Source organism: Diabrotica virgifera, chromosome 3 (assembly GCF_917563875.1).
Source record: "Diabrotica virgifera virgifera chromosome 3, PGI_DIABVI_V3a".
NCBI lineage: Eukaryota > Metazoa > Arthropoda > Insecta > Coleoptera > Chrysomelidae > Diabrotica > Diabrotica virgifera.
In genome coordinates, this window is record NC_065445.1 from 123,130,772 (window position 1) to 123,145,255 (window position 14,484).

The 14,484-nt window shown below is 33.5% G+C and overlaps 1 protein-coding gene across 1 annotated transcript in view; it reads left to right on the plus strand.

Moving 5' to 3' along the window:
• The first annotated feature begins 225 nt into the window (after positions 1 to 225).
• Positions 226 to 14,484, plus strand: part of LOC126881288 (protein melted) — a 141,758-nt gene continuing 127,499 nt past the window's right edge. Inside the window, exon 1 of the mRNA XM_050645483.1 lies at positions 226 to 651. Coding sequence (XP_050501440.1) covers positions 505 to 651 — 147 coding nt within the window. The 5' untranslated portion in view covers positions 226 to 504. The remainder of the gene's footprint in view (positions 652 to 14,484) is intronic.

Below are 14,484 nucleotides of genomic sequence, written 5' to 3' on the forward strand. Positions count from 1 at the left end.
GCTTATAAAGTTTAAATTTATATAAAAATGTGATTTAGTTAACTTACTTATGAACGAAGTGCTTCTGCAGTGAGCTCTCGTACTATAATAAAAAGTTTGCATTTTCTCTTACTAAAGGATATGCAACCAATAATATTATTTAACACCATTCCATGAAATTGACGTTTGACATTTTGAAATGTTCTGGCTGTTTGTTGTCAAACTTAAGTAAGTAGACTTTTATTTTTACATCAAAACATGCGCAAACTCAGGTGTAAAAACCACCTGTATGATCCTAAAATAAAAATTACTTTCACATTCAGCAGCTAAGAGTAGAGTAGAGCCCCGAAGTCAATGACCATAGCAGAAATATGTTGCTTTTTACAGTTTTGTGTCAAGTCTGTAACCGTTGTATATCGTTGAGGAATGCCAGATCTTACAATACTTTTTATTTTCGACTTTTGCGGTGCAATTCCGTATAAACCTGTGTGATTTTTATTATTTTGTGACTTTAATTTGTATAAAATGAGTGTCAACGTTGCAGCAGAAGAAAAGATTCACCGAAAAATGCATGAATTGTTTATGCAAGTTTTAAAAAACCGGGATCTCTCCCGAGCCGGGGATCTTTTTTCTGTTCCTGATTCTGTTATAACTAATGATTTGTCCAATGTGGTAGGCATTTTTTTATTTTTTGGTGGCGGTTTGCTTTTAAATATGTATGCAAAAAATCATGCATCAGTAATTCATTAACCTCTATCTGTTTATAATTAGATTGTTTCTTATTTTATAAGAAATGTTACTAGGGGCTTACTGTACTTAAAATAGCTGAAGAGCTCTGTCTAACTATTCCAAAAATAAATGTATATAAGTACTAAAACGTATCAAAATAACTCTAGAAAATAACTTTGTTTTAGTTTTTACCTTCTATGTATCTAAAATAAAATATACATTTGTTTCTTATTATGTCTGGTCTTGATATTACATGCTTGTAGGCTATTTGGAAATATATTTTTTGCTGGCAGATCTTATAATTTCATGCATTAAATATATTGTTTTTTGGCATGCTTCTGAATAATTGATTTAACACGTTCGCTACCAAGTGACGCATAATATATGAGCCACATCGCTTTTTCCCATAGATCAGCGTCTCACTGGTGAGCCAAGGATCTCACTGCACATAATGCCAATTTAAATAACTCTGGTCTGTGAGGACAAAACTTAAATATCCCCTTGGTAGCGAACAGGTTAAATGAGTAGAAGTTTTACTAAATACTGCTGTTTCTGTTTATCAGCATTGTAAATTACAATAGTTTAAGTCAATTCTTTGAGGCTTTGCCATCAATATTTTTTTGGTAGAGGTACTTAAAACTGAGAATTTAAAATATACCTTTATCTTTTTATTCAACAAATAAATTCAATTAAAATACATATTTTTACCATAATCAAAATTTGAATAATCAAATAGACAAATGGACATTCTCAATTCAAAGGCAAGAAATAGTTTTTGTATTAAACGTTTGTTGCTATTATAAGTGCATCATGTGCTGATTTATTATTCTTACTGCTTCATCGATAGGTTTTTGGATATTCAGATTATGACTCCATTTTGTTCCTAGCTTTTCTTTACTTTAACTATTTGGTAATTTCTTATGGGGGGCTATTTTTACTATTCAATACTACCCCATTTTACTTATCTGCCGTTTCCAGTATCCAATTGTTTATAGGTATTCTCTTTTATTACATCTCTGTCTGTAGTATGTTTTCTTGTGACATCTCCGACCATATGGATCTCACACATTTCTATTAATATTTTGTCTTCTTGATATTGGGTCTTGTTTGAGAAGTATAGGCTTGCCTCATTACTTTTATGTATAGTTCAAACATCATATTTATTCTATTGGCTGTACTACTAGGCTATTTCTGTCAACGGCGTCACCAGGATGATCCTAAGGGGGAGGGGGGGTTACAACTACTTGACAATCACTGGGGGTATGGAATAGTAATGGTATTAAGCGTGTAGAGCTCAAACTACATCCCAATGGGTGGGGGTTACAACCCCCCAACCCCCCCCAGGTTACACCACTGATTTATGCTTTTGTATCTTCATAGGTAGCTATGTATCAGTATACTTAATTGATATACCTATACCTAATTGATGACAATTCACTTTTTGCTGAGTTATTTGTCACCCATTTCTACTTTGTATAGTAGTACCAGGTATCTAAGAAACTCATTAACATTCAGCTCAACAGGGTGCTATTGTTGGAGGTATGAAATTACCTAAACCAGGGAGTATTTCATAAAAAAGTAAATCTCTTGTTTATGGAATTCCACACCTCCAACAATAGCACCCCGCTGAGCCGAATATATTAATTAGTCTCTTAGATACCTAGTACAAGTATATCTTATTGGATTTTTGGAAATTACCACACTTTTTATTTTATTTGTTGATACTATCATATTAAATTTTTTTGCTGTTAGATTAAATTGACATAGAAGTCTGAAGATCATCTTCACTCTTTGTAAAATCTACAATATCATCTGCATAGCATATAAGAGATAATTGCTTCGTCTATATCATATCCTATGTGTGTACTTTGAATGTTGATAATTTTATCCATAATGAGGTTAATTGGAAAAGAGATTAATGAGTCTCTGTATCATATGCTGCTCTCACCAGTACAGGCTCTGTTAGCTTGATGCTCATTTTGATGTCAATATTGTTTCTGCTATATTGGCTGTGAGTTTCGAAGGTAGCACTCTCTCATGGTTTGAAACTTGTATACACTGATAAAATTGGTGTATGTGAAATATACAAAACGAGAAAAATAGATATTTATCTAGAAAAGCACAAATTATGAACGGAAATATTATTGTAAACTCATTACTGAACGAATACACAGAATTAATAGTAAAAGTAATTATGTTTTTTTTATTTTATTCATTATAATTTTAATATTTAATATATAAATTCGTGTGACTGGATGACTGGTTACGCAAGAGGCCATTGAGAAAAAGAAGTTTATGTGAAATTTAGAGGTTACCTCTGTTTTTATTAGCTGCGAGTTTCGTCGGTAGCGCTTTCCATAGACTTATATATTATCATAGACACAGTGTCAATCAGAGCGAAATGACGACACCATCTTTTTTATTTGGATTAGTGCTGTTTCACTCTTACACATAGTAAAGCTGCTACAGTTGTTCTTCCCTTCCGTGCCTATACTCACACTTAATGTCATCTTAGTTTCTTGATACAATGTGCTAGAAAGAGATACCGCAAACCAGTCCATGAGATGTTGTCATCAGGAAGCGCGGAGAGTAGGCTCACTCTATGTTAATAAATACCTCTATGGCGCTTTCTCGTGGTTTGAAACTTGTACTACTATGTGCCACTAACAGCGCTGGCGAAAACTGTCAAATCCCCTCTACTCATCGGCTCACAGCGAATATGCTTTCAATTGAAGGGTACAGGGGGAAAATGATCAAAGTCACAAAAAGTGAAAAAGCGGGTTTTGTGTTTTTTGTAAACATTGTTCAGAGTACTATAACATAGCAGTTTTAAAACAGGGAAAAATGATTGCAGTCCTCACAAATGCTGGTAAAATATTACAAGTTATATTATACACATCATACATTGGCGTAAACTTTAAATGTAGTTTTTCTCAAAACTAGTTTCCTGTGACTTTGATCGTTTTCCCCTGTATGTTTCAATTGTTTTAATTGTTCCATGGCCTGTGTCCGTGGCATAAATCCGGCTTTATGCTGTTATTTGTGATAAAATGCCTCTTTGTGGCTCTATAAAACAACAGTGGACAAGTATGTTATATTACTATGATCTTCTAGATCTGAATCCTTGTTGTTCATCAACTAATTTAATTTCAGTGGTAATTTTGTTGATTATGATTTTTGAGTTTCAAAACGGTTTCAAGCAAGTTTATTACAAGAATTCAGGTATTCTTGTATAACATTCTTTAAACGCTATGGTCACAGTTCTTGTATACCAATTGATATTATTTTGTGGCATAAAAGAATTATCTGTGAAAGTATTCTTAGTTGATCAGTAATATTCAATATTTACTTGCCTAAAACAATTCATTGTGGTATGTAGTCCAGGTGCTAAAATCAATTATACAGGGTGTCCCGAAAAGAATGGTCATAAATTATACCACACATTCTGGGGTCAAAAATAGTTCGATTGAAACTAACTTACCTTAGTACAAATGTGCTCACAAAATAAGTTACAGCCCTTTGAAGTTACAAAATGAAAATCGATTTTTTTCAATATATCGAAAACTATTAGAGATTTTTTATTGAAATTGGACATGTATAATTCTTATGTCAGGAACATCTTAAAACAAAATTATAGTGAAATTTGTCCACCCCATAAAAAATTTATGGGGATTTTGTTCCCTTAAACCCCCCCAAACTTTTGTGTACGTTCCAATTAATTCATTATTGTGGTACCATTAGTTAAATACAACGTTTTTAAAACTTTTTTGCCTCTTAGTATTTTTTCGATAAGCCAGTTTTTATTGAGATGCGGCTTCTTTTTCAATATATTTACGTAAAAATTTTATGGGGGTTTTGTTCCTTTAAACCCCCCTAATGTTTGTGTACTAGCGATGTTGAAAAAGTATCTATTCGTTACAAAATACTCGTTACTTACGAATTCCAAAAGTAACGATTACTATACAGATAGGCAAGTCGTTACTTTGATTACTCTGATTACTTCGTACCAATCGTATCAGACCAAGTACCTATTTAAGTATTGTATTTACAATCGGTTGATATCGGAATCGGACCGGTATTCCACGAGTGTTCGGTATCAGTAGAGTTAACTAAAATTTTATCTATGAAGGGCGAAGGCTATGAAGAGATTTACAGGATTTTTACAGGGCGCTGAGAAGTAGCTGAAACAGAGAGAGGTATATTATTTAACAAGCATGCACCCAGAAACAGATGTCTATACGATTTGTCGAGGTAGATAATTCACAGGATTTCACAAATGTCCGTTCCTTTGAAAATAAAAATTCAACGCATTAGATTTTAAAAATAAATACGCACTATTCTTATCAGGCCTAGAAAAAAAAATAGCTTAGATTGACTGGAAAAAAATGTAGAAATGACAATATTTCTAGACTATGATCATCAACTTTAATTTTACATGTCGGTATGGCATTGTTTTTATGTAACGTTTGTATGGCGTACCTTAGCAGTAACCCTGGGCAGCAGGTGCTTCGGAGGTTGGTTCTGATTGCGTAGTCGTATTCAGTGATCCCAAAAACCCCCGAATAACAAAATCTGACCCTTAATATACTGATTTTGACATGTTTATGTACTTTTTGATGCATTTTATACTGCAATTACGCATTTCCACCCATTTTTCTATTGAAAACTTTTTCCTGTTTCACTATTTCCCTAAAAATCATTAATTTTTTCCTAAATGCCTTGGTCTATGTGTATTTTATTGTTATGATCCAAAAATCAAAAATAATATCTGCCCGGGCCAAAAAAATTAGTAGAATTTATAAAAAAAAATCATTTTTAATTATTAATTAGTCTGGACAAAATTATGTCGGTCACTCCTTGTTTTTAGTAATTTTTAACATAATAGATTACATATTATAATTTAATTTCTATCCATTAAATAGATCGGTGAAGATCGTTGTTATATCGGATCTTATACTTATACAAAATACTGAGAAATGCGATTCTCGATATGATTACATTACCGGTACTCAAATACAAAAGTAATCATAGTAATCAAAGTATCCTACTAACATTAATACAAAGTATGTACATACTGAGAAATGCGATTCTCGATATGATTACCGGTACTCAAATTCAAAAGTATCAAAAGTAATCAAAGTAACGAATACTGTAAATGATTACTTTATACAAAAGTAACGATTTGTAACGAATACTAGAAAGTAACTATAATCAACATCACTATTGTGTACGTTCCAATTAAACTATTATTGTGGTACCATTAGTTAAACACAGTGTTTTTGAAACTTTTATCTCTTAGTGTTTTGTTCATAAGTCACCTTTTATCGAGATGTAGCTTCTTTTTCAAAATATACCTAAAAATGTAAATTATAAATAAATTTTCAGATTATTAACAGGTCTCTTTAACCGTACTTAACCATATACAAATATGTGGTGAATTCGACAAATATTCAAAATATCTCGATAAACACTGGCTTATCGAAAAAGTACTAAGAGGCAAAAAAGTTTTAAAATTAATGTGTTTAACTAATGGTGCCACAATAATGATTTAATTGGAACGTACACAAAAGTTTGGGGGGGTTTAAGGGAACAAAACCCCCATAAAATTTGTATGGGCTGCACAAATTTTACTTAATTTTTTTTTAAGATGTTGCTGCCATAAAAATGCCACATGTCAATTTTCAATAAAAAATCTCTGAGAGTTTTCGATATATGAAAAAAAATCGATTTTCATTTTGTAACTTCAAAGGGCTGTAACTTTTTTTGTGTGCACTATTGTATATAGGTAAGTGAGGTTCAATCAACCTATTTTTGAACCCAGAATCTGTGGTATAATTTATGACCAATCTTTTCGGGACACCCTGTATATTCACTTACATCTTTTCTCTGTATTAAAATCAATCTCCATATCTGTTTTTGTAATCTGTAGAAGCTAGCTTCCACTTTTGAAAACAAAATTTGGATGTGTCGGCTTTTTTGTTTTCTTTGCTAATGTTTTAGTTTGTTTTCACTTTTTTGTTGTTATTGTAACTTTCCTTTGTTTATTGTGATCTACAGTTTAAAGGGTTTTTTCTACAACCGTGTTAGTCCTGTCGCCAGTGGGGGTACAACGGCCTCCTTAATTCAGATGGACTTACCCAAGTTTTTTTATGTATTTTGGCCCGTAGAACACGAATTTTTTGGGTAAAAGTCGATCTGGATATCGATAAGCTTGTTATAAACGAAGAACTTGAGGAATCACATAACAGCGATTTTTCGCAAAACAAAACATTTTTTTGTATTTTTTGGGTCATTCTAAGCAAAAAATGTTTTTACAAGTTTTTTCGTAGGATGCATTAGTGTTCGACATAAACGCGGTTGAACTTTCAAAAAATCGAAAAATTGCAATTTTTGAACCCGAATAACTTTTGATTGAAAAATAAAATAGCAATTCTGCTTACCGCATTTGAAAGTGCAAGTCAAATTCTATCGGTTTTCATTATTTTCATTGCTAAAAATTAATTTTTTTATCGTTAAACGAAGCTATAAACACATAGTGATTGAATGATGTTTTCAATGCATTTCTCATTTTAAATCGAACGAGTAGGCGCGCATACAGACAATTTCTACGTAGATTACGTACATTAAAATTAAAACGCATGTTTTGGGCACGGGAAACACTATGTGTTTATAGCTTTGTTTAACAAATTAAATTTTTAGCAATGCAAATAATCAAAACCGATAGAATTTGACTTGAACTTTCAAATGCAGTAAGCAGAATTGCTATTTTATTTTTTAATCAAAAGTTATTCGGGTTCAAACATTGCACTTTTTCGATTTTTTGAAAGTTCAACCGCGTTTATCTCGAAAACTATGCATCCTACGAAAAAACTTGTAAGACCATTTTTTGCTGAGAATCACCCAAAAAATGTTTCGTTTTGCGAAAAATCGCTGTTATATAATTCCTCAAGTTCTTTGTTTATAACAATCTTATCGACATCCGGATTAACTGTTACCCAAAAAATTCGTGTTCTATGGGTCAAAATACATAAAAAACTTGGATAAGTCCATCTGAATTAAGGAGGCAGTTGTACCCCCCTGGCGACAGGACTATGTTAAAAATGCAATTTTTAGCACTCCATACGAGCGTTAAAAATGCTACTTTAAGGCACTAGTGCTTTAAAATTTTTATGGCACTGCAGTTCGTATTGACCGTATAGGCAATTTTGATGGTAATGTCAAAAAAATATAAAAATGGAATGTCAGTCAAGTTCAAGTAAAAGTTTTTGTAGATATTGTCCTGTAATTACGTTTGTAGAAAAAATATTGTATGCTATGCGTGTTAAAAAGTACATTTTTAAGGCACTCATGTGAATTGCAGAACTCGCTTCGCTCATTCTGCAAACTTTCACATGCGTGCTTAAAACGTGTACTTTTAACAATTATATCATAAATAACTATTAAACTGTAGATTGATGTGTTTTCTATAGTTTTTTGGGATTTATGTGTACCTACTAATATGGTTTTGTAACTATTTTTTTGTGACATTTATTTTGTATTAACTATTATATTTTATTGAAATAAATCAGTTATAATTAGAAATATTTTATATTTGACACTGTTTATATTAAATTGCCACTTCGGAACTCATTTTCAAAATTTTTGTTTACTGTTCTGGTTTCTAGAGCGTTCCTGATTTCTACATGCAGCAGGCATTAGTTTGTTCTATATGCAATACCAATTCTATTTCACTTTGTTTAACTTGCTTCTATGTTGGATGTTAACACATTCGATGCGTATGTCGCTCAGGGCCCCCGCAAGGCTGATTCGCGCCCGCGTGCGGGACATATTTTAGCGCCCTTTAAATCTGCTATACACATAAAACTAATAAATATTTTTGAAAAATTTAAACCCAGAATGAAAGACTACGTTATTTAAGACTACATTAGTTATTCTGTGGCATAGTCAACACCCCGAGTGAAAACTGCATTGTCGTTGTCATTAAATTCTGATAACTTTTGGTAGACTAAATAAGCGGCTATACGAAATTGCCTTTACAAAATATATTCATAGTATGCCTTTACAAAAACACATTATTAGAAAATATTCATGTTACATACTTAAAACCGTGATCGATAAAAATATCGTTTTACCCTCAAATTCAACTTGTCGGCATATTACATTTTTGTTTATTACAAATAGTGTTATTTTTTATGACCGATCAGTAGCGGATGGATTATGAATTATGACCTGCAGTAATTGTAAATGATTGCGATTCTGCAGTAATTGTAAATGATTGTGATTCGAGCAGTAAATTGAGGAATATGAGTTATGACCGAACAGTAGGGGAGAGATTATTTTAAATATGTACCTAGGTATTATGTGCAGAAATAAAATACTCAGTGTAAGATATCGTTTTATGCACCCGCTTATGATCAAATTCGATGTTTTCGAAAGTCATACCGCAACGACTACTAGGGACGTGTAAGATATTTTTAAAACGTTACTAGTTACAAGTACGGAAATACCGATTTTAAGTTGCCTATTCAATTCAGTACAAGGATCAGATACATCAGTATTTTGTAATCAGTATTTTTGTACTCAGTACCACTGAGAACCGGTATCAAAAGTAACCGTTACATGTCCGCACGGATTTTGCCCGTCTCTATTCGCCACGTCGATAGCCAACGGTTGGGTTGGCTTGTGTTCAATATGCGGCACGCTAGAAAAATAAATGCACGGGTCATCCGTCCCGCCGCGCCGGCGCAGGTTGTGTCTGGCTTAGGTTCAATTTGGCGCCGGGCCTGAGAGAACGGTTCAAAAAAGCCCTAATAAACATTTTTGTTCAAAATTATTTATATCAGCTACATTTCTTGTTCGAAACATTTTTTCTACGGCTTACAGATTCTGGATAAATCGATGTATCCCCCACAAGGGGAGTTTTAGGGGTAAGCCCGTGGGTAGGAGTGGCAAACATTTTTGTATCTTTTAGGGTCCCAAAATTGGCATTCTCAACAAGATTCTGCTTGTTCGTCGCGTTTTTAGAGGTCAAATCTCTGACGACTGGACTAATAAAGACAAGACAAAATAAAGGGAAATTTAGTGTTAAAAAAATCAGGCCCAGCCCTAGTAGTGTAGGAAACAGAGGTTGAACCTCGAAAAATGGACACAAGTCCGGTTTTATTTTTTTTCTGGTATATCAAGGGGTGCTTATTATGAGACTAACATTTTCTTAAAAATTTTCGCCCCGGAACCCCTTTTTTCATCCCTTTAAAGGGGGTAATTTGTGGTTTTTGCGAAACGTAGCCCTTCGTGTACGTTTTGCAAAAATTTTACTTAATAGTAAAATGAAGAGGACTATATTTCCTACTATTTATTTCCCGACAGCATATGTCTATCACCCACCGTTTAGCGGGGGTGGCGCCCCAAATTTGACAAATTTTTAAAAAAGGTGTTTAAAAAAAATATTTTTCCCTAACTGTAATGAAAATTAAGAAGGAACCCTGCGGCAATTAATCACAAATAAGTGGCTGATTTTTTGGTATAGGTTTCATTTAAGGGCAATTGCAAATTTTTAAATTACAGAGTGTTACATTTTAAAAAACCCCTTTTTATACCATCTGAACCGCCTATACTAGAGTAAAACAACTTTCAGCGATTATCCATGTACTGGTGTTATTTACAAATTTGTATAATGCACTCCCATATTTTCCTCGGAACCACCCAAAAAAAAAAGGAGAATTAATAAAGAAAATAATCAAAAATTTATTTTGGGCCACCACTGAGGCTTTAGGGTGCAAAGAAAATAAAATATGCATAGGTCATAATGTGTAGCAGACAGTGTGTTCTTTTCTTCTCCATAAGTACGTTATCAATAAAATGAATACGTGACGAAAAAAAAAAACAAAAACTGGAGCCCGCCAAAGCATTTCTGAGGTTTACGGCGCCACTGTACCGTAACGGTTGCTTATACGAAAAAAATGCTTATGACCTTATTTGTAGAGAAAATAATGGTCTTTAATTCTGTATAAGTTTTGTTTTAAAAAATGCATAGGTAATAAGAAAATCGTAAAAACATGCTCTTCAAGGGATGGGGGTAGTTTCCGCAGGTTTGTTGCAATAATCATATATATTTATGAAAAACCCTATTGATGGAGCATATGTCCACATGGTTCAAAAAGCAAAAAAATATATTTTTTCAACCCCTCCCCTTTATTTATTTTTTTTGGCTACAGGGGTTGCATCAAGAACTTTTGGTGTCCATGCATGGGTAATAAGAACGTGCACAAAATGATATATGAAGTATTTTAATAAAGGGCATGGTTTGTGAACGATTCCAAGAAAATCACTTTTTTATTAATTCTCCTTTCTTGGGGGTGGTTCCGGAAAGAAAATGGGGGGGCATTATAGAAATTTGTAAATAACACCAGCACCTGGATAATCGCTGAAAGTTTTTTTACTCTGCATAGGCGGTTCAGATGGTATAAAAGGGGTTTTTTAAAATTAAACACCCTGTAATTAAAAAATGGGCAGTTGCCCATTGCAACTATACCAAAAAATCAGCCACTTATTTGTGATTAATTTTCCCAGAGTTGATTCTTAATTTTCATTGCAGTTAGGGAAAAATATTTTTTTTAAAAAACATCTTTTTTAAAAATTTGTCAACTTTGAGGCGCCACCCTCGCTAAACGGTGGGTGATAGACATATGCTGTCGGGAAATAAATAGTAGGAAATATAGTCCTCTTCATTTTACTATTAAGTAAATTTTTTGTAAAAGGTACAGGAAGTGCTACGTTTCGCAAAAACCACAAATTACCCCCTTTAAAGGGATGAAAAGGGGGTTCCGGGGCGAAATTTTTTAAGAAAAAGTTAGTTTCATAATAAACACCCCTTGATATACCAGAAAAAAAAAATAAAACCGGACTTGTGTCGATTTTGCGAGGTTCAACCTCTATTTCCTACACTATAGGGATTTTGCCGCCCTGGGCAAGATCGGCGATCTATGCTCACCCCCCACCCCTTGGTAAACCCAAAAACTCAAAAATTTTACCAGGGCTCTTAATTTGCTGAAATCTATAACTTGATGAAATAACGGTTGTGTCTATAATTTTTAAATAGAAGTCTAACAAGTCAACTTAATATCGTGTCTTTGGATCTAGGTCCATACTTTCATCTTCAGCCTCATGGCCAAATTGTCTTTTCACTTTGCTTTGTAGAAATCACAGTGATTTCTACAAGAGCATCGTAAATTTCTTTAATTTGGTATCTGATGGTAGTAATTGCATCAATTCTACTTTCCCATCTGGTCTCCGACAAAGGTTTCAATTTTAGGCTAGAAATATGATTTTTCAGTATAGCCCAACGATAAATAGATGCTCAGAAAAAGTTGTAAATTTTTGCCACTAAGGAAAAGAAAGGAACTGGAAAGTGTGAGGCTTTAGCAGCATTGTTCACGACTCAATTGAGTGAATGGCTAAAACACGGGACAAAAATGGGTCAAATATTCCAAGCTTTAAAAGATTACCAATTGTTGTGATGAAAAAGTTTATCAGAATCACTCCTCAATGGAAAAGACTGCTGTGCTAAAATCTGTATTACTGATATAAGTCGTTCTATTACATTTTTCTAATGACGAGTTTCTGAATTTAGAACTTTTTGTGTTTCTTGATGTATAGTTTTGTCCGATTCTTGTCAAATTGCTGGTTCTGCCCAGTTTTGCTGTGACTGTAGATGGGCTGGAGACTTAGCGTGACTGACAAAGCTTCGATCATATTTTCCAATTATTATGTCCATTTTCTGTAAATTTAATTTTGACATTGTCTCGTGCGTGAAAGTATCACTTTCCGCACTAGTTAGGAAATAGCTATTTGTATAACAAGGGAGGAAAGTGCTACTTTTCCTCCCCAGAATGAAGTTTACTGCCCGACGAGTAGCGGAGGGCAGTAATCATTCAAGGGAGGAAAAGGCACTTTACTCCCATGTTATACATATGGTTTTTCCACCTTCCTCAAATAACAAGTCATTTTTTCATTTTTACTTAATTTATTTATGTAACTAACCAACAACATTTATTAGAACTAAAACTAACAAGTAGGTACAATATAACTGTCAACTGTCAAATATAAGTCAAATTATTAATGTAAACATTGTTAAATCAGAATAACAATTTACTGTTTTTTACCATTCTGCAAAATACATACTGTTTTTAAATAAACGTTGAAATGTATAAATACTTACGTAATAGAAAATAGATATTGTACAGGGCGTCAATAAGTTATATTTCATGAATGAAATACCATGACGTCACTTTTACTTTTCCTCCCTAGGGAGGAAAAGTACAACTTTGCTCCCTACAATCAGGTCCGGAAAAGTATACTTTCGGTAGAGGTAGGTGGAAAAATATTTTTCCACCCTAGGGAAGAAAAGTAAAAGTGACGTCATGGTATTTCATTCATGAAATATAACTTATTGACGCCCTGTACAATATCTATTTTCTATTACGTAAGTATCTATACATTTTAACGTTTATTTAAAAACACTCTGTATTTTGCAGAATGGTAAAAAACAGTAAATTGTTATTCTGATTAAGCAATGTTTACATTAATAATTTGACTTATATTTGACAGTTGACAGTTATATTGTACGTACTTGTTAGTTTTAGTTCTAATAAATTTTGTTGGTTAGTTACATAAATAAATTAAGTAAAAATGAAAAAATGTCTTGTTATTTGAGGAAGGTGGAAAAACCATATGTGTAACATGGGAGTAAAGTGCCTTTTCCTCCCTTGAATGATTACTGCCCTCCGCTACGCGTCGGGCAGTAAACTTCATTCTCGGGAGGAAAAGTAGCACTTTCCTCCCTTGTTATACAAATAGCTATTACAGAAAACCCAATACACAGAATTATTTGTCTTAGAATAAATTAACCATTTTCTCTCAACAGTTTGACCATTGCACATTTTGTAACTGTAGTAGTTAGTTGTAAATCTACGATCTGAATTATATTTCGGGCACAACTGAGCCTCTACAGTGGATAATTTTGGCGGAGGCCTCTTGTTAGCAAAGTTGCTCTAACAAATTCATTGAATTTTATTGGGCCACTTTGCTGGATCATAATCAGTAATAACATTGTTTCCTGTGACGGTAGTAGTGGCATCAGTAGCTGACGTAGATTGTCCTAGATGACTGTCGATGGACTGATAGGGGGCGGCAGCTGACGTGGATGCTGATGATAGGCCTAGGTCTGGGTGAATGTTCTCAGACTCAAAGGGAGCGCGCGATAGCAGCTGTATGTTCTCTAGGTTGAGCAATATTGTCAGGAAATTTTAAGTCTGTTTGTTTTAATCTCCTTCTCTGATGCTCTCTTTCTCCTGTACTGACTACCAGAAAAACGTTTTCTACCATCCATTATTGCACTCACACAATTATTTTTAATAACACTAAACACTTAATAGTATTCTGGCACACAACGGTACGGAAATTACACTGTACAACAATTGATCTAAACTAATTTAAAAATTAAACACAGTAAAATACTGTAGCTTGCTTACGGTTAAAATAATACTCTCGGTTCGTTTATACGAATTTATTTGTACAAGTTACAGACGAATTTATTTTACAGACTAACTACTCCTAAAAATTACATCCTTATTTGTATTGAATACAAAAATACAAGCCATGTTCTTGAACGTTCCAGAAAAACGGAACCGCCCAACTTTAGTAACGCGTAGACGATCTTTCTCGAGAAATCTTTTCCTCGCTCGTCTGATGAGTCATCCTTCCAGATGTCTCCATACG